Source organism: Protopterus annectens, chromosome 14.part0 (assembly GCF_019279795.1).
Source record: "Protopterus annectens isolate FY-2018-M chromosome 14.part0, PAN1.0, whole genome shotgun sequence".
Taxonomy (NCBI): Eukaryota; Metazoa; Chordata; order Ceratodontiformes; family Protopteridae; genus Protopterus; species Protopterus annectens.
This window is the reverse complement of record NC_056748.1, coordinates 1,076,935,148-1,076,957,263: the sequence shown is the minus strand read 5'-3', so window position 1 is coordinate 1,076,957,263 and position 22,116 is coordinate 1,076,935,148. Positions and strand designations below refer to the sequence as shown.

The 22,116-nt window shown below is 38.2% G+C and overlaps 1 protein-coding gene across 2 annotated transcripts in view; it reads right to left on the bottom strand.

The window, feature by feature from the left end:
- The window catches only part of ADGRA1 (adhesion G protein-coupled receptor A1), a 1,550,322-nt gene that overhangs the window by 155,118 nt on the left and 1,373,088 nt on the right, over positions 1 to 22,116 (bottom strand). For both annotated transcript variants that reach the window (XM_044056875.1, XM_044056876.1), the window contains exon 6: positions 17,006 to 17,101. In XM_044056875.1, the coding sequence (XP_043912810.1) occupies positions 17,006 to 17,101 (96 nt within the window). The remainder of the gene's footprint in view (positions 1 to 17,005; positions 17,102 to 22,116) is intronic.

Sequence of the window (22,116 nt, the reverse complement as noted above, 5' to 3'; positions counted from 1 at the left end):
GTCTTACCTATCCCATGGATGATAACTGTATAATAGCCCTAGTGAGAATAACTGTGATCATACCACAGATAATTTAAGGGGACCCATGTAAGGGATGTAGCATTTAGGATCTGCCTCTTTCCATTAGTGGCACGAGGGGCAGTCCTGGAGTACATTTTCTATTACCCATCCTTAGATTTAAGTTGCATTTGAATATGGCCAGGGATGAGCTTTGTTTTACTTGAATGGATAGTCTGTTCTGGAACAGTGGTAGCCTCTGTGATATATATATCTATCTCTCCACAACATTCAGTTTAGATACCTGGACTGAGTATTTATGATGCCATTTGACTTGCTGATGTTCAGTAGGTCCATTAGTATTAGGTCAGAGGATGCCTTGTATGCCAGACACATCACCTCTAAGCACTCTGTAGGATAATGAGTATAGTGATAAATCTCTGAGGTGATCCATGCAAGACCTATTGTTTAAGACTTGTATTCTTTTAGTAAGGTATATCTGTGGGTATTCTAATTGTTGCATGGTGCTGGACAGATGCATGCCAAAGTGGGTATTATACAAAATGATTGACCTAATGAGGGTTTTGTAAAGGGGGACCATAACATCTCTTGATCTAGTCCAAATCAACTTGTTTATAAGCTGTGCAATATGACTCTGGGCACATGTTGGTCAAACGTTAGGTTACTGTACACACAAGTTCACAAATGTCAAACAACTGGGTCAGTTCTCAGGGGTCATTGTCAATTTGGCAGTTCCCTGGAGAATATGACTTGCCAAAGGATACACTAATGTATTTTTTGGAGTTTAGTTTCAATTCATGATTCTGGAACCAGTTATTGTTTGGGACAAACCTTTCTGTATGATGGTTAAGTCATTTGGGGGTTCAATAACTGCTCTTACCAGTCACCTCAGACTTAGTCGACCAAAGCCCTTTGGTATTTCCTTTTACGTCTGAGATGTATGTGCCAAAAAAAAAAAAAGTCTCAGCAGCAAACCCTGGGGGACTCCATTGCTGACTGTTTTTTTCCCCTATTTTCATCTCCTGCATCCTGTGAGCAAGTTGGCAATCCAGTTAGTGATGTAAGTGTTTGCTTCTACATTATTTATCTTTTGTAGTACACCTGAGTAGGGATCGTGTCAAAAGGCTTGGCCAGGTCAAGGTAATATGGTGTGAACTGTTTTACCTTCAGCCATTGGTTTGGTGGCAACAGTAAAACTTAAAATTTGCCCCTGATTTTAAGCCCTTCATATTTTCTCCCAATTCTTGCTCTAAGAGGTTGAGAGATCAGAGCATATGTTTGACTGTCACCAATTTTGTGTCATATTTTTAGTCTGTTCCTCATATGTGTGATTTTCTGGCCAATTTATGATGATTGCAAAACTTAAATAATGATAAACACCTGAGTTTCAGACTTCTGGACTTCATATCCTTCAGAAAATGCAGGCTAATGCAAAACCTATTATTCTAGCAATAAAGCGTATAAGAACAATGTCATATTTAAAATCTGTCCCAGATTCTGGACCTCTGACCTTTATCCCGACCTATTAGGTTTTTAACTTTATCCCTTGAGCTTTGAGGTTTTGAAGTTTAAATAAGAACTGTGAGCAAAAGCTGTTTACCATTTTTAAGCTTGACCTGTTGCATTTTTTATTTGATCAATTCAATAAAAAAAAAGTGCAACAAAAAACAGGCAACTTGAAATAAATTATAATACAAGGAATATAATTTAATACAATCAGGAAGGTGAATCAAAGAACGCATACATGTACGCATGGCCCTAAAATGTGTAAGGAACCTGTGGTCGCAAAACTGCCCAGAGGTAAGTTTAGTCCTCTACTGGCCAGATGCAAAATGAATGTGTGTTTTAATGCCATTTCAACGAAAACACACATTCTTTTTCATTTTGTATAATACCCACTTTGCCATGTATCTGTCCAGCCCCCACCCACAGAGATACCCCACTAAAAGGATACAAGTCTTAAACAATAGTTCTTGCATAATAATAAATAACCTAACTGAAGGCTTAAAGTCAGGCAAGAAGCTTTAATAACTTTTTTATAAGCAGAATAACAATCACACAGTATTTTTATTGTTCTGTTAAATAAATTGTTTCTGGCATAACTAAAAATCTAACAAAACTGGGGCCAGCTTGCATTAATGAAAAAAAATGAGTTACGACAAGGACAAAACTGTATTAACTTCTGAAAACACAATAACAGCAAAGTTATTCCAGTTTCTTGCCTGCATTGTCGTATTTCATCATCACCATCATTTTTACTGCTGTTACTTCATAAATGCATGCTCAGAATGTACCTGGGTGGGCTGCTGCCTCTTCGGTTGAGGTCCACAATCCACAGAACTGCACTGACATGTTCAACAATATGACTGTTATTAATTATTAAATAACAGTGAAAACCATAAACTATCAGAAGTTGGAATGAAATAACAAAGACTCAGTTGTAAAAAAAAAAAAAAATAAGCTGTTTCTTTCCCGTATCGTCAATCTCAGAACAAAAGTGCTTATTTTTTTACAACTGACACTTCATTGTGTCATTCCAACTTCTGATCATTTATAGTAAATAACAGTGCAAAATACCAGTGCTGGATCATAGTTAAATGGGGCCCTAGGCAGGGTAATAGACTAGGCACCCCCAGAGCAGCCCCTCCTGCAGCAACCCCCTTCCGTTCCAGCAGCAGCCCCCTCCCCAGCCACTCCAGTGTTCCATTACTTGGCTATTTCTCTTCACTTATGATAAACACTGTTCAAACCTGTCAGTGTGCATACTGTTTTCTTATTTACTACTACAATGATTAGAGATATTCAAAAAAATAGCACAAACACCGAGCCATTTGCTAAACAAACAATACTGTCTCGCAATGAAAACAGACTTGGCATAAGCAGTAAACTTCTCTGCCCTTGAAACTCACATTCATTGAAATGGCATGAAAACACACATTCATTTTGCATCTGGACAGTAGAGGGCTAAAGTTAGCTCTGGGCAGTTTTCAGACCATAGGTTCCTTACACATTTTTAGGGCCATGCGTACATGTATGCGTTCTTTGATTCAACTTCCTGATTATATTAAATTATATTCATTGTATAATATAACACTACTTGTTAGAATGTGTTTTAAATTTGTAGTTTAGAACAGTCTTCTAGTAAGCAATGAAACAAAACGTATGAGCAATAATGACAAAACTACATATTTCCGAAAATTTCAACCATAAAATGACACACAAACTTCTGTCATTGCAATCCACCAATATCAGTAAATATACCAAATCTCTGCAGAAGTAAGTCATCTAAATAATTCCACATTAAAGGGATCTGTAACTAATGAGGTTGCTACTAGCAAACAACTTTATATTTTCTTGTTTCATCTACAAAAAAGTGTCTATTGCCCTTGAAGAATAAATTGCCTGTGTTACATAAAAAAATGATAAGTAATATTGCAAGAGAGAATGGATGGCAAACAGATAGCAGATTCATAGTTACTAGGTAATTCTTCCAAAGGACAATCACAGGACTGCAGCATCCACTTCCTTTAAAGTATAACACAATTCAGTATCAGCGATTCAGCTGTATAGTGTGGGAGTAGAACCCACAGTCTTCTGCATCAAAAGCAGGTATACTACCTGTTGTGCTACTAGCAACGCAAACAGACTTACCATAAGCAGAATAAACTTTTCCACTGAAGCTCTCAGCTCCTTGTAAAATCCACTTGACACTCAACTAAATCTCTTAACTTTGCAGCACAAGAAATCTGGAAAAAGCCAACATTTATTTTTTTTGGGGGGGGGGGGCAAAGACTCAAAATCAGGGACACATTTTAAATATTGCTTATATAATCTTAGAAAGTTGCTAAAAAGTATTTATGGTACCATGTGTTTCCTGAAAGATAGCAAGACTGAAACCTAAAGGGCTATCATTATTATTTAGTGAATTCAGTTTTCACTGATTTGCCAGAAAACCACAAATTGTAAGAGGAACATACCGAAAGCATGAGTCAAATATTCTGTGAAAATCTGGACGGTTGAGTGCTATGGACCCATCTACCTGACTCACAAGTGGTGATATGGGTAGAGAACTCAGGCTCTTGTTTCTTGTACCTAAGGTACAGGGTTTGAGCCTGAGTAACACAGACTACCAAGTATAACTAACTGGGGCATTACACACACACACACACACACACACACACACACACACACACACACACACACACACACACACACACACACACACACACACCATTGGGGGCAGCAGAAAACATCCACATGCCATCAGGGGAAGCAGAAAACATCCACACTGGAGCAATTGGGAGCAACAGAAAACTCTCCTCTCCTTAAAAAACTGTAGATATGAAAACATCTCACGAATCAACAAAAGTCTGCTTACCGTTTATGGCAGCAATGATCAGCACTTGGGGGGGCAGCATAATTCGATTTATCTTTTGTTGAGTGGTTTAGTCACACAAGAATAGTGGTTTCTTTTCAGAGAAGTCATGAGATGGTATTTTATAGGTGCCGTCGTGGGATCTTTTACATCCACCTGAGCTACCACCAACTCAAGCAGATGGCCCACTGTGTAATGTCAAATCCAAAGAATGAAAAACGTAAGCATTATAAGTCATTGTTCATATAAAATTTTGTAATGATTTGTCTCTCCCACATAGACTGGGAAGTGGATGAGAGATATATAGATAGACAGGCAGATAAACAGATAGACGCACAAACAAATAAGATATGACGGACACTGATTTACATATGTATGTATTTCGATAACTTGTAATATATTGGTTTACTTCTACTTTTGTTCGAGTACTCAGTATCAGGTTCCCATTTCAATGTATTTTTTATGTATTTGTTTGTTTACTTTTGTTGGCCAGGGTAGAATTCGAATACTTTTAGACTTACTTCTGTCTGGAAAGTGAAATGTAGGAACTTGAATTACATAGGAAACGAAGAACATTAATAAGGCATAATCTAATAAGTAACAGTTATCAATGAACCGAACTGTAACAGTAGCTGAAGGTAAATATTAAGGATAAACAGAAGTGCAATATACTGGCAATTAAAGCTGTCAAACAGGAGATTTTATGGATACGTTCAAGGTAGGAACAGGAAAAATGCACTAGAAACTCACATAATAAATGATTGTAAAGAACAGCGGAGATGAGAAGAATGACAGGTTGAAAGCCCCGTCACTTTAATCTGTATCCAGTAGGCTGCTGAGAGGTGATTTGTGCCTGGCCTATATGGCAATCTCCAACCCTGCCCTAATGGAAATGCTCCACATCCGCAAATCAAATAACTCAAGAGTCATTCGCTTTAGAGATTTTAACCTAGCCTGTGACATTAACAGATCAAGCTGTTCAGACAGATCTCTCTCCCAGAGACTGCCACTTTTCTGGAATATTAATTTCAAATAGAACTCCTCACTAACACTATTCAAACACAACATAGATAATTGGATGGGAGACCGCAAATTTGCCCCTGAGATGGCACCCATGTCCCTCATGGAAAGAGATAACTGTTGTTAATCACAGACCAGCTCTGTGTATAAATCTGTTCTGTGATTTACCCAAAAAAGAACAAATAGGAATAGTTGGGATTAACATGGGAAGGCTTACAAGGGCTCTAGGGCCGCTAGCCTACTAACCGCCTATGAACCTATGAGATGGGATATATACATTATGAAATTATGTCATTGAACACAAAATGCAAAATACTTAGATCTCATTTACAGTCATTTACAAAAAGTTGTTTTTTTGGACATCCAAAGAGCAATGTAATATGGAGCAAGTATTCGCTAAGAGTTATGAGGCTACTCCATTTATTTATACATGGCATCCATTTGTAAATGGATTTTAAACATAGCACAAAATTCTGAGTATTTGTCAAGGTTTCTAATGGAGGCAGTGACGGATTGCCATACTAAGGGGTTTCACTACTTCTCTTTTTAATGGAAGGATCAGAAGGCAGGGGGCATTTTTTTTTGTGCATGAACAAATGTTGTTAGTTCTTTGCCTAATTGGGGATCACTCTGCAAGCACTAAGACTCAAGTTCCCTAATATACAGACATCTAAAGAGGTATTAAGTAGGAGTTCATATATTTATTATCCTGGTAGAACCTTAGCCTTTCCAACAGTGAGCAGTGATGTTCTTTTTGGTAATCCATGGCAATGGATCAGCAGATCATATACGGTGTAGTTTGTACAAAAGTTATTTATTTATTTATTTTTTTGATGTGCCATCATAACTGGTAATCTATGTTCTAACTGTGACTGCAAGACACCTTTGTCTCCCCTCACTCTGTCTGCCAGGGAAAAGAAGCATTTTAATTGGTATGCTTGGAATACTTCGCATGGTATCTGTCTTTTAGTATGCTTGATATGAAGATGAAAGGTGACGTTCTGATCAAACCATATTTGACAAGTGGCTGTTTCATGTTTTTTTATGATCCAAGATTTCCCAGGTTGTTGGGGTTAAGGCTAGAGTTTGTGTAGGTCCAAAGATCTTTGTTTGGTCTTTGAGGAACTGAGGATAAGGTAACTGAAGTTCAACTAAGTTATACTGGTTTTAAGATCCTCTTCTAGATGGGACTTCATAACTGTGAGTCACTGTAGAATACAATGGGAGGGTGTGTGAAGTCTGATGGTGGTCTAATAACGTATAACGACAGAAGAAGCAAGGCCAATACTGACCCTTGAAGAGGGACGTTATAGATTTTCAGAATTTGATGGGGAGGTTCCTATTTTCAATGACAAATTACGGTTAGAAAGATAATTTTGGAACTACTTAGCTAACTATGGGTTTAGGTCATTATTTACTAAGGCCACTTGGAGTACTAAGTACCTAAGTAGTGCCAGTTATCTGTTCTCTGTCTGTGGTTAGGAAAATGCCGTCTGTGATTTTTCCAGAGTATGATGATAATTATAAAATTGCCAGTTCAGACGCCACACTTGTTTCCAAAAAGAAGTCCATGCACATTAATGTGCCCAGAAAGTTGAAAACACATTCACAGTTCCAGTATTTTTCCTAGGGCTAAAAGGACAGAATTTTGTCTAAAGTATGACGGGAGATGGGAATTTATAGTATGTATTTTATGATGGTGCTGTATTAGATCATAGGAAAGTTGTTATATAAAACTAGAGGTTGCAGACTTTTTATATTTTTGGGGGAGAGGGGTAAAACATGTTGATATCAGGCTTTAATAAACCACAGATCCAAACTATTTCCTCCCAGTGTAGTGGTAGAAGGGCTGAGATTAAGAATTGCTTCAATTTTGTTGGCTTTGATTTTCCTGTAATTAAATTGTTACATGCACACATTAGGTGATAGACCTGAGGAGATGAGAACTTTTTAGCAGTTAGGAAGGAATTTAATCAAATTCTTTACAGAGATCTACAGCATTATTAAATTCTTTGGAGAATAAAACTGTGTTTTTGTCAATGGATTGGTGTTAATTGACTGTTTACCAATTTCTTAGTAATTATTAAAGACAGTGGGTTGATGTTTTCAAAGGTAGGCCTTTTTATTTCTTTTTGTTTTTCATTACTGCACTGTAATGGAGGTTCATTTCTTTGTTTTAATAGTTCATTTAGTTATTTTGATTATTTTTGTGTAGATGGATTTTAGTGCGAAAAGCTTGTTTAGTAATGAGAGGAGAGAGAAAGGTATTTGCTGCCATGTTGGAAGGCTTGATATATTAGAAGATTAATTCAGCTGAGACCATCATCAAAAATAGTACAGTTTATTATATACAAGTGCAAATAACGCATGTTCTTTCAAATGACACAAATTCGTATGGTTTATTGAAATCTACAGTGAATAATACCTTTGACATAGCCTTACACTGCTGAGAAACAGCCTCTCTCTTTCTCTTTGTCACCCGCCCTGTGTGGATTAGTCTTTCAGGAACAATTTACAGCTTGAACTGGTCATTACTAACATGGGTGACCATTGCACTGTACCAATAGTCAACCCCTCCATGGTTAGATCCGACCACAAACTAATCACCTTGGAAATCCACATCCCTCCCACCCCACCTCTCCTGCAATGGGAGCCACCATGAAAAACTTCTCCAAAGCTAACTTTGGGCTCCTAAAAACAGAGCTGGCTAACTTCACAGCACCCATGCAATTGAAGAACAGCTGCATGACCACTAAATCATACACTAATGCCCTGTACGAACACATACACAAATGCATGGATCTCACCATACCCATTAGAACCAAGAGGCTCTCCTCCAAAAAAAGGAAGCCAATCTGGTGGTCCCCTGCCATAAACAAACTCTACAACAGAAAGAGGAAACTGATGAGAAATAAGGTGAAGTCCCAAGACTGGAAAAACTCCCTTATCAGCCTCAACAAAAAGTTGAGATTCCTCATCAAATCCTCTAAAGCTAACTATGAAAACAGAATTGCAGCAGATAGTAAAGACAACCACAAGGACTTCTATAGTTCTGTAAAGAATCTCCAGGGCAATACCCAGATTTGCTAGGAGCTGTTGCACAATGGCACCTCCTATACCGAGCCAACAGATATTGCCAATATACTGGCCGACAGACTCAGTGCCAACATTATCCCTCTCTCCCCCACCAAAGGACCAATCACAATACCAGTAGATTGCCAGGTGCCCAATATTACTGCCACACAAGTTAAAACAGCAATGTCCGAGGCCAAGAATACAGCTTCTGTGGGACCTGACAATATCCCTGGCTGTGTTCTACATGAACTACAGAGTGAACTGGCACCTCACCTGTGTGCCCTGTTCAATCACAGCCACATCTCAGGGTTTGTCCCTACTGAATAGTGCACTGCTGCAGTCATCCCTCTCCACAAAGGAGGAGAGACTACAGACCCTGGGAACTATCGCCCCATTAGCCTGACAAGTCTGATATGCAAAGCTATGGAATGCATCATCATGGACCTAATAAACAAAGATATAGGAAACTCCCAAACTCTGGATCCCACACAGTTTGGTTTTGTGAAGGGTAGATCATGCCTGCTCAACCTGGTCAACTTCTTTGAGTAAGTCACCAGAGCTGTGGATGAAGGCAAGGTGGTTCATACAGCCTACCTTGATCTGGCCAAGGCCTTTGATACAATTCCCCACTCAAGAATCATAGAAAAACTAACTAAGCTAGGCATCAACCCCTATATCACTAGTTGGGTTGCACACTGGCTCACAGATAGAACCCACAATGTGAAAGTAGCTGACTCCAAGTCAGACTGTCAACCAGTCATGAATGGAGTCCCACAGGGTTCGGCCCTGGGTCCTCTCCTGTTTGGTATCTACTTCTCTGAAGTTCAGGCACTGGCATCGATGACAGGCCACTGAACACAGAAGGCGTCATAAGAGATCTGGGAACTCAGGTTGACAGCAACCTCTCTTTTGACAACCACATTGCCACTGTGGTCAGAAAGTCCTTCTATGTCGCACATCTCATTACTAAAGGTTTTGCATCCAGGAAGAAAGAGGTAATTGTCTCCCTCTACTCTTCCCTCATTAGGCCAATCATCGAGTACAATGCCCCATTTGGCATGTACCTCACTAGACACCTGCAACAACTGGAGAGGCCACAAAAATACCTCACAAAGAGGATCTTAGGCCTTAAACACTTGTCATATATGGACAGACTCAAAAATCTCCAACTATTCTTTGTCTCATATCACCTACTTCGAGGCGATCTCTGCTTGACTTACAAAGCCATGCCTGACCCAGCTCTGTTAGAAATGCTACATCTAAAGAAATCCCAATCCCTCCACACTACATGCTCAAGAGACCTCAACCTCATTACCACAATCAACAGAACATGCTGGAGGGACAGGTTCATCACCCGGAGACTGCCCATGCTATGCAATAGACTTCCCATACATGTCAAGCAGAGCGCCTCACTGGCCCTCTTCAAAAGAAATCCTGATTAGTGGATGGGAAATAGAAAATACACCCCGGGGATCACTCCAGTGGCTCTACTTGACAGAAGCACTGGGAAATAAGGTCAAGTGGTATGGTGCCAGGGTAATCCTATGGGCTAGGCTTGTAAAGGCTCCAGGGCCACCTATGAACCTATAACCTATGAACCATTAAAGAAGTTTGCTCTTATGTATACAACTAAATTTCTATCTAGATGTAAACCAACAGGCACACTTAATTATAAAATCTTTACTGCAGCTACAGAAATATTGTGTTTACAACATGCTCACTATAGCATAGTTCCCACTTCTATTTTTCATACATATATATATATATATATATATATATATATATATATATATATATATATATATATATACACATATACATATATACACACACACACATATATATATATATATATATATATATATATATATATATATATACACACACACGCGCACACACACAGATATTCATAAATACACATAGACACGGATGAGCATGCACACACACACACACACACACACACACACACACACACACACACACACACAGTTACACAGCTTCCATTTTTTCATATGTCAAAGTGTTTTGTTTCTCGTTTTGTTGACAAATAAATAACTTTACGTAAGGTCCTTGTTCTCAGCTATCTCACCACCATCAATTTTTTTCATATATTCTGTACTGTTTGTAATTGCAGGCTGGTGTGATAGTTTGGTCTTTTTTCAGAATTTTAAAAGATTACTGCAGCAGGAAGTATATTCCTTTCATATGAAGGGATGCATCTTATTTGTAACTGAAAAGAATTAATGCTGGAATACTTCTTTAGAAATGATGCTAACAGAAAAACATATACTTTGTTGTGAATATAATAACATTGACTACATGAAATCCTGTCCATAGTGCTGCAGGGCTGCTGTGCATATTTAGTCTCATTAACTGAATCATCTGGGAGTTTAACCAAATAATTGCTTCTTTTCTTCATTGTCTCCTGCAGGATAGATGGTGGTGAGATTGCTGAGAACAGGGACCTTAATTAGGTAAAGTTACATTCATTTGTCAACAAAACGAGAAAACACTTTGACTCAGAATACAGAATTTATTCAGTATGTGTTGAACAAATTTCCTTTCCCACAAAAAATATACTGCAGTATTTATATGAGTGTTGGTGAGCTTTAGACCCCATCGTTACTAGTGCTGTCTTCACCAGTGTTTAAAATCGCTGGTGACATTTTGTAATACTTAACTCAGCAACACAGTTGTTATTTTGATCTTGAATCAAAAAGGGCTCTGGACATTCATTGCATACATTACCTGTGATGATGAAAACTCAGCCTTTGAAAGATCAATTCATTCTTTCATGCATTTATTTGTCCATTCTATGATTACCCATGTAATGCAACACAGAATCTCTCTAATCTGCATTCCCACATTTGGGCAATTTAGCACCTTTCCAAGAAACTTTTTCCATGCCTGCTTGAGAGAGCGTAGAACTTTCAAAAGCCAAGCTTTAGTATAAACAGGATACCCTTGTTTTTTAGGGGGTTAAGGAAAGGCTTCTGCAGGTGAGCCAGTGGTTTAGGTCTAGAATTTCAGTTTGTAGTTGGGTTTGAATAACCTATTGCACTGGCTTGCATCTGTAGATATCCACATTACAGGCATATAAGAAGAGTTATAACTGGGGTACACCAAGTGGCGGCGCAGTGGTGCAGCGGTTAATGCTGTCGTCTCACAGCAAGAGGTTCTTCAGTTCGATTCTCGGCTGGGGTGCCTTCTGTGTGGAGTTTGCATGTTCTCCCTGTGTTTGCGTGGGTTTCCTCCGGGTACTCCGGTTTCCTCCCACATTTTAAAGACATGCTTCTGGAGCATTTCTCCCCAGGCCTCCGCTGAAAACAGGATCTGTGGAACCTAGTCGGACTTTCCCGGTCAACAAATGTTAAATAAATAAATCAATCAATAAATAAATGAAAAAACCTGTATCATGTCAATGACGGATGCCTGTGGTCCACATGAATCATGTGATAAGAGTAGCCAGTCTTCACTGTAATGGTTCTGTTATGCAGGAAGTGTTTGACCCATGGCACTGCTTTAGTACTGATGCCCATTGTCTAATAGGTAGGTTAATAATACTGAAAGACAGCACAACCGCACTCCTTCTGTCTCTCCATGAAATATCACAACTACTGTCCAAACCTAACAGCAATTCTGCTCTCAGTATAACACTCCAGGAAACCAAGTAGTAAAACACAATTATTTTATTCTAGCACCTCGGTGTAACCACCTTCAAGGAATAATACAAATACAAAAAAAACCCACCCTTTTTATATCAAATCTTAAATTACATTCAATTGTGTACCGCGGTGGTGCAGCGGCAGTGTTGTTGCCTCACCGCAAGAGGTTCTCCCATTCGATTCTCAGCTGGTGTGCAGGGAATGCCTTCTGTGTGGAGTCTGCATGTCCTCCCCGTGGTCAAGTGGCATTCCGAAAGACATGCGTGAATGGGTGTGCCTTCGTTGTAGGTTGGGCATCGAGCTGGCAACTCGGCACCGTAAAAACCTACTGCCAATCATTAGCGGACAGGAGTTCTGCTGTGGCCACCCCTAACCGGGAAAAGCCGAAAAGACAAACAACAACTTAAATTACATTCAATTAATCAATCAAATAATTAATTAAAACAATTAATTTAAAGCAAACATCTGCAGTTTAACTCATTATTTAAGCCCCTAGGAACTGAGGTCTTATACTTTAATATATATATACTTTCTTTATACATTAATTTTTGTTTTAATACACTTTCATTATTCTCCATACATTCAGTTTTTTCTAAAATAGTGCCATGCAATAAACTCTCATCACTGTTATGACATACTTTAAAGTGTGAGGATATTATTCTGTCTTCTTTTTGATTTCTTACATCTCTCAGATGTTCCATGAATCTAACCCAGAACTTTCTTTTAGTCTCTCCTATATAATACAATTGACAAGGACATTTCAATGCATATACTACTCCATTACTTTCACATGTATCTGTCCCTCCAGATACAAATTTAACACCATTCATACTATCAACAGTATTAATGATGTATGTGCATATACTACACTTATTACATCTAAAAGTTCCTCGTTGTAATAAAGGCCTTCCAATATTCATTTTTGGCATAACAAATGTACCATGAACCACCATATATTTTATATTTTTACCTCTATTAATTGAAAAAAAGGGTCTCCTTGGTAAAATGGTTGACAAAAACTTATCCTGTATTAGATATTCCCAATAATACTTAATCATGTCAACTATTGCCCTACTTTTGATGTTATAAATAGAAACATAATATATGGAATCTTTCATAATCTGATTATGTAACTCACTTCTTTGATAATCTTCTTTCATTGCATTTTTTCTTTCTCCATTACCCCTTCCTTCAAATACCTTTTCCTGAGCTGCTTCTATAGACTTCAAATTGTACCCCCTCCCCCTAAGCATTTTTATTGTTTGCCCCATTTCTGTTGTTTGGACAGTAGTTGTGATAATAATACTGAAAGGTCCATTGTTTCACAAGCTCACATCAGATCAATGAAAATCGCATTGGTAAGATTCCCTCCATCTATGTTGGTGGTTACGGTGTCAGAGTTCAAAGTGTAATCAACGTTCTTCTTCCTACCTAGCAGCCATGTTGTTTGTTCATTCAAGTGCAAATTATATGTTTTCAGACATAAGATAAGCTGGTAACAAATTAGTTTTTCAAATATTTTGCTGAGAGTAGGAGGTAGACAGATGGGCCAGAAGTGTCTGTTGGAGGAAGGTGTGGATCTTTTGAAACAGAGTAGAAGAAAGCTGACTTCCAGATTATGGGTATGGTGCTAGCTGTGCGGCGTAAGGTTACACGTATGTTTTTGAACAGTAAAATCCCTATAGTGATAACAAACGCAAGGACAGGGGCACAGGAAAATCATTTTCTTGGGTGGCAAAAGCCAGGGTACCTTTTTGGCTAGGGTTATATAGGCCCTAGGGCCAATAGCCTAGTACCTACCTATGAACCTATAAGGACACAAGTTGTCTGGTTAAGAGGGACAGTCGAATGGGATTTGGTCAGGTAATGGAGACATTTTGTTGACAATGATTTTAATATAGTAGAATAGGGGAAATCCTCAAGGAGGTTGGGTGTATTTGTGAAGAAGGTGGTAGTATGTTATGTATGGAGAGGAGGATCGAGAAATTTTTTCAGAAAGTAAGATGATGTGAGGATTCCGGCATGGCAGGCAATATGTCTTTGTGAGGCATATTTCTCTGGAGGAGCTCTCCAAACTATATTATTTACTTTACTCCAGAACTGTCTGTGAGAATGCAAGACAATGGATAGTTTAGATTTGAGGTATTTGGCTTTTAGTGTATATATTGCTTGCTTGGGTATATTCTATAAGTTGGTGAACTCTTCTCCATTTGTGGTTCAGGGATATTTTTTTAGTTTTTCCAGGCTTCAACTTGGACCAGCATTAAGTCTTTTAATACTTTGTTCAGCCAATCATTGTGTTGTTGTGTTTAAATGTTATGGAAACTATGAGAAGTGCATATTCGTAAGACGTAAGAGCTGCTGAGAGAAAGATTAGCAGCTATGTTGGGGTCAGTGAGACAAAGTATATGTGACCAGTCCATGGAGAGAATCTGACTTTCAGTCTGGAAAGTTTTTGGTGAGACTTAATTGTGAAGGAGACCATCTTTTGTGGGTGATTTATACATTTTTGTATATAGAATGCTATAGGGCAGTGGTCACTAAAGACTGGTTAGAGGGTGGTGATAGAGGAGAGTTTGGAAGGTTGGGAGGTTAAAATGAGGTTTAGGATTGACTGGCACTTTATTTTGCATTTAGGTCAGGTTGGCTCAATAACTAAGGGGAATAGTATCAGGTTGACAAGAAGTTCAGATACATCATGCTTAATGGAATCAAGAAAAGTAAGAATAAAGTCAGCCAGGATAACGCTGGAGTTGGATGGGCAGAATACTATGCAGAAGAGCTTTGAATTTTGTGATTCCAGCAAGAGGATGATGATTAGCGAATGCAATATGTGTGCGTGGTGGGGGTACTAGAGGGCAGTTTACTGAGAATCCATTTTAGCTCATGATTTGCAGAGGAGTTGGCATGGATTACCACAGAAATGTTGAGTGTGGATTTATGTAGCAGCATTACATCACCACAAATTCTTGTTCAAAGGAATGGAAGCATATTTGTAGTTGCTACCTGGAAAACATTGAATGTGTGAATCCTGTTTCACTTTTAGGAGGTCTTGCCAGTAAAGCCTAATCCTTTTCTATGATTAAGTCATGTGAGAAGTGATTTTGGACACCCTAGTAATCAATCTTGAGTTCCAGAAGGTGTTTGGGTTATTTCACTTGAAAAGACTACTGGATAAGTTGAATGGCTAGATATCATTAAGGGAAAAGCTATGTAGACAAACATGGAGTAGAAAGAGATGATGCAGAGGATAGTTATATAGGAGATTTGATCATAAGTGACCAGGGGTGACTAGGGGTGTACATCGGTATTCAGTAATGGCCTTGTTATTTTTTGGTGCTATTATCAGGCATAAAATATGGAAACCTTAGGAAATGATCTTCCTTCTGAGGATGATACCAAGACACAAATTAATGTCACAAGGTTACAAAGTAAGTAAAAGAGGGAAAACATCTTCGGAGAGATATAAGGAAACTGGGAAGATAGGAGGAGATGTGGCACCTAAGACTCGGGTTGATAAGAGCACAATGCTGCATCTGAGGACTGAAATACAGGCTAGAAGATGGAACTCAGTCATTTCAGCCAAGTAAAGGATATAGGAATGGTGGTAACAATTCATCCTGATGGTCAGCTATGGAATAAGATGGTTTCAGATGCAGACAGCACGATGCTTAGGTATCTTCTAAAAGGGAAGTTTCCAAGGATTAGGAAGCCATGTGCCAAATCTAGCAGACACTGTTCTGTTTTCAGGTGGGATATTCTGTGTAGTGGTGCAGAACATACAAAGAAACTATTTAGCAATGATGGAGGGGGGGATCGGTGACCTTGAAGGAGGACATGATGGAGCATGGCTGGATTTACTACCTGAATCTTGAACATCAAAATGACAAGATCATAACATTGAAAGGCCTTCTTGCTTCTAAGCCTGATGTATATGAATACCGCAATGTCTTAAAATCTCAAATACCAAATCCCCCTAACAGTGTGAGCCCAGAAATAAGGGTTGACAACATGGAGAGGTGGATATCCAGGAACAACTTCTAACATGGGTCCTGCATGTGGTCAGCCCTTATTTCTGGGTCCTCACTGTTAAGGGTATTCAGTATTTGAGATTTTTAGATATTGTGGTCTTCAGCATTTTGGTCTTTTGATATTATCGTATACGAGTTTGATTTTGAAGATTGGGTAGATCACAGCTGACATATTACATGACATGGAAGGGCTGATCATTCTTCACATAATCTTTGGGGGGAGTATTTACAGCTGAAATTTCTGAAAGGTGACAAGGGAGGCTGAAGACCGCATACATTTTTGGACAGAAAGAGCAAAATTTAAATTAGATCTCAGAATGTTCTATGTCAGAGAGAGAGTTATGTGTACTAAATGTACAGTCTTAATAACAGAAAACCTTGACCAATCAACACTCGTTAACTGGTAAATCAGAAATGGAGAAACAGAGAACAAATGTACAGATAACAGCTGCCAACTACAAATTACAAACAACGGATTGAATAGGCAAACATAACTGTCTCTTTCTAACAGCAGTAATAGTTATGTGTGTGTATAAATCCATGTTCATCTATGTGTTTTTGTGCATATGTGCATCTGAGTGTGGATGTATGTACATGTGTAAGTGATATCTATACAGCAGAACAAAACATATCACGATCATTATGCTGAGATTGAAGTTACAAGGTTTATGTAATGGCAGTTAAGCTTAAGAAATGCATTTGACTTTTTCTTCTAATCAGTATACAGTACTGCAGTACTCCATGTTTTGTTTTCTGTACATGCTCAGTTTAAAACAACTGCCACAGCAGAAGGTTAAGTTGTAAAGAGATTTGTTACTTACTAAGGTGCATCGTCTTCACTTCCATAATTGTTCAGGTTTATTCCTGCTGTTACTCCACAAATAATTAAGGGGACCCCACCACTTAGCAGATAAAACCTGTAAGAAGAGCATAAATTAGCTGTACTTCAAATAAGTGAATTACTCTCAAAATATTTTAGGAAGTCTTTGAAATCAGCAGTTTAAAAAGATATTATCTATAAGTTTGTTTCAGTACTTTTTTGACACCTCTGCTTAGTGCTATATACAGAAAGTCACTACATATGTGGTGTAACAGACCATCAATTTAAACCATTGTGGCTTACACTCAACCAATGGGTCTAGGACAAAATCCACAAACATGGAAATAAGTGATCAGAAGAGCCCTGATAAAGAAATAATTAAAAATTGTATTTTATGTGAAGACAAGTGAAGTGTGCTCCAATCCATCCATCATTCCTCAACCCCTTTTTCCCAATTAGCACATGGGGTCGGGGTGTCACTTCTGCAGTGAGAATCATCTCAAGCAAAGATTTACACAATCAGGTGGCTAGCCCTGCCGTGTTAGTTCATTCATACCACTCACTCATGCACATACTCTCATTTATGACCAATTTAGAGTGTCCAATCCACCTACAGCATGTCTTTGGGATGTGGGAGGAAACAGGAGAACCCAGAGGAAACCCACGTGACCACAAGGAGGACATGCAGACACTGCACAGAAGGCACCCCATCAGAGAATTGAACTGGAGAAACTCTTGCTGTGAGGCAACAACACTAACTGCTGCATCACTGTGGCCACCCTAAAGTGGGGCTGGCCCGAAGTGCCATATATCCAAAAAATATTACAGCCATTTCGGAAGCTACCGTTACTCTAAAAAAAGGAAAGCAAAATTGTTTGAAACTGATATTTATCTTTTTGTATTTGACTAATTCAGGGTATAAAACATACATTCAATGCAGTGCACTTGAAAATTAGTGAACTGAGCATTTACTTTGCAAAAGTATGTATGATTGCCCTTAGTAGGCAAGTCAAAAATAATATGGTTGTAAAGAAATAACACAACTATCAAGGGATTAATGCCAAAACTAGTTCTGTTTTCAAGATTTTTTTGTTTTGACATTGTTGGGAGTATACACAAATGAGTGGTGTTGTGCAAAGGACAACTTAATGTGACTGCTATTTTTCATACACCTGTGTTTCCCTGGTTTCACGGAATAGAGCTAAAAATGCGTGCAAAATAAATGTTTTTGCACTTAAGTACAGAAGTAATTATTTTGCTTGCATATTTAGCCACAATACTCCTATGTTGTAGGATTACAAATGCTTAAAAAATCAACAAAGCACTTACTGCCACATAACTGCAAAATACAACCTGTGCAAAATGAATTACACCATCACGTTTTTACTGACTGCAGAAAAATACATTATTTTATATGAATAACAAAGACTATGTGAGAGAATCTTCTTTCAAAATCAGTATATAATGTTTCAATTGTATTTGGGTTCTTTGTAAAAGAATTGTAAAGTTATACAAATAATATTTTTTTCAAAAACATAGGTATTGGGTCTTTGTGTTTATGGCAAATCACAAGACTAACCTTTTTTTAAATGTAGTTTACCGTGGAATTTGTATGTTATACCGTGACAAAGTCAACAAGAAAAGCATAATTTTAGGAAGTGACAGAACTAAACATCAGCAAATCAGAAAATGATTTTCAAGTTGTCTGTAATGCCAAGTAAATATTTCCATAGTATACCTTCCTGTAAGTTTAGAACCCTTTGCCATACATCAGTTTACTAGTTATTGTTGTATAACTTCTTCTAAGTAGCATGCAGGTATATAAAACTTATATTAATCTGGTCTGATCAATTAATTTACAGTTCTACTAAGAAACAACAACTTCCAGAAAGCTGACATTTCAAAAGAGTAGGAAAAAAAAAATTCCCTAAAAACAAAAGGCTGAAAACTTTTTTTTTTTTTTGCAGGGAGGCAATTCTACATGCACTCCCTGATGTGGGTGCAAGCTCCCTCTGAACTTATATTTATTTATAACACCATTTCTCCAACTACTTCCTACCCCTCTTAAAGGCATACATATTTAGACATACCATGGGCACAAGAACACACACACACGCACACACTCACGCAAGCGCACACGCACACACACACACACACACACACACACACGCACTCACGCACTCACGCACACACACACACACACACACACACACACACACACACACACACACAGACACACACACATACACAACATGCACAATTCCTAAACCTTAAGTCTGCATTTAAGCACTTTAATTTTATTTCCTCTCTTATATTTAGTAAATAACCACGGTGACCACAACTTACCCCACCCACCTCGCATGGCTATCTACTCCTACCCCTTCTTTATTTATACCCCAGTGTTCTAGCTCCTCTTTCTCTGACATTCCACTCTAAAATGCTACATACTATATGCTTCTTTTCCTGTTTTATCACCTTACAAATTACCAAACATCACCAACATTGTACATATTTCTCCTATTATGTACTCCACTTCTAACCATTCAAATCACCCACTACACCACTAATCACTACCAGTACAGAGAAAGACTCACCCAATACATACTTCAAATTCAAATTACTAAAGCCTCACACCTACCACACCAAAATAAAACTAACTGCTACAGTTAACCAAAGACAAGTTTATCAAACATATCTGTTTTTCTTTCTCTTCCCACTCTTTTGGGGCAATTAGCCCAACCGCAGCCCCTGCTCCCATCCTGACTCTCCAGTAGCCTCCAGAACTCATCCCAAGCCACCCCCCTTACTCAACCCACCCATCTCCTCCCAAAACTGGGACCACACCACCATCAACAAAATCATCAAAACCCAATCGACCTATTGAAACTCATGCAAACAGCTCATCTTCATGTCCTTTAATACTCACAGCATGTCTAAAAAAATCTGACAACTCCATGCTTCGATCTCTCACAATACACCAGATATTACTGCCATGACTGAAACATGGCTAAAATCTCATATGCTTGATTCTGATATTTCACTCCCTGGTTATAATACCATCAGGGCAGATAGAACAATGAAATTGTCCATCACACCAAGTTGCTGGGTGTAGTCGTAGATGATCTCAACTTCAGGTTGATTTTCACATTCAATAAAACATAAAGAAAACCCACCAGAAACTTGGTACACTTAACAGAAAAAAACTAACCCCTTCTTCCAAAATTACCCTTGCTAAAACTCTCCTACTAACCTCCCTGCTCTATGGTCACCAGTACTTACCAATTCGCAGAGCTCTTTTAGATCTAAAATGGAACAGTGCTATAATAAAGTGGCCAAGTTTGCCACCATTTCAAAAACTAGAACTCATTACTGTCTGTCACTAAAAAAACTAAACTGCCTACAATTCCCCAACTACCTACTATATACTTAACTTCTAACATGCCACAATACAGTCTACAACACCTTAGCCTACCCAGCACTAAGTAGCATCATTACACCTTACAATCCTGACAGAATACTTAGGTATGCAGATAAAAGAGTGTCACTCTATATCCAAATCCTCTAAGACACCTGGACAAAGTCTCTACTCCCACTATGTCGCAAAAGCATGGAAAACTTTCCTCTTAATGTGAGAACTACTGCTGACCGACCTGCCTTTAAAACTGTACTGAAACCACAGTTGTTCTACTTCTGGCTTTGTCCGTGCACTGCTCTAAGTTAATCTCTTCTCCACTCTTTCTTACTCACTCGATACTGGTACTTCTTTCATTCTGAATTACCTTATTTTGCACAATGATACTAATTACTGAATAGTTTCCATCTGCCTCAGAAAAATGCATGCACCTGTTAAGTGGTTACTACTTGTATAAAGTTTCTTTTTTTTATTACATCTCTGTATATACTTGTAACTCATGCAATTGTTTATGTTAGGTGTATAAAGATTGTACTTGCATGTATGTAACTGGAGATTTTCTCTCTGGGCCTCCACTGAAAATGGGGTCTTCCTAACTCAGTCGGACTTTCCCGGTAAACAAATGTCAAATAAATAACAAAAAACTGGTGGTGGAGTAGCTTCACTATACCCTGACCATCTTGAAATCCTACCCTACAATAAATCTGTTCCCAAATTCCAAGAAACTGAACTCCTTATCTCCCATTTTATATAACCGTATCGCCCATTTTATATAACCATATCGCCCATTTTATATAACCGTATCTCCCATTTTATATCACCGTAAGCAACTATGTATTATAGTACTCTATATCCCCCTGGCAATAATGTTACATCCCTTGAAAACATCCTAAACTGGATCTCACATACAATTTCTAATGAAAAGGTAATCCTAGGTGATGTTAATTTTGACTGGCAGATTATATTCACAAAATATTCATCAACTAACCTAAACCTGTCCTGTTTGGATAGACTCAACTCAGTTCCTTCCCCACACTTTATAACTATCCTATAAACAGTGGCTCAATTCTCGACTGGATATTGGTATCTGATTCCACTAAGTATGTCTCCATTGGCACCCTCTCTGATTCCCTCAGTGACCACATTCCTATATATGCAAACAGTATCCATCATGTCAAACAACAGTTACTTAGACCATCCATAACCTCACTAATTTTAATCCTGATACATTTAATAGAAGCCTAAGTTCCTTTAACTGGTCAATCCTGAAAAATAATCCAGTCGAAGCTGTACAAATGTTTAACTCTCTTTTCATAAAAACACCCAATAGTCTAGCTCCATCTAGAACAAAATGAATAAAGAATAAACCTACTTCTTGGTTATCCACTCAAAGCAGGTACCTAATGTATGAAAGATCTAAGACTTGGAAAGAAATAGATAAAATATAGATCTCCCCAAAACCTACAAAACTTTAAAGAACTAAGTAACCATAGTAAAAGAGATTATCAGAAACAAGAAAATCTACTTCAGTAACACCTTACTAAATTAGTCTTCCAACCCTAAAAATTTCTCGTCTTCTATTAATAATACACTGCACCCTGGAACATCCACCACTTCTAATCCTGTCCCATATAGCACTCCCTCTGAAATACCTGTTCAGTTTAACAAACATTTTATAGAAAGCATTAAAGCCCTTATTA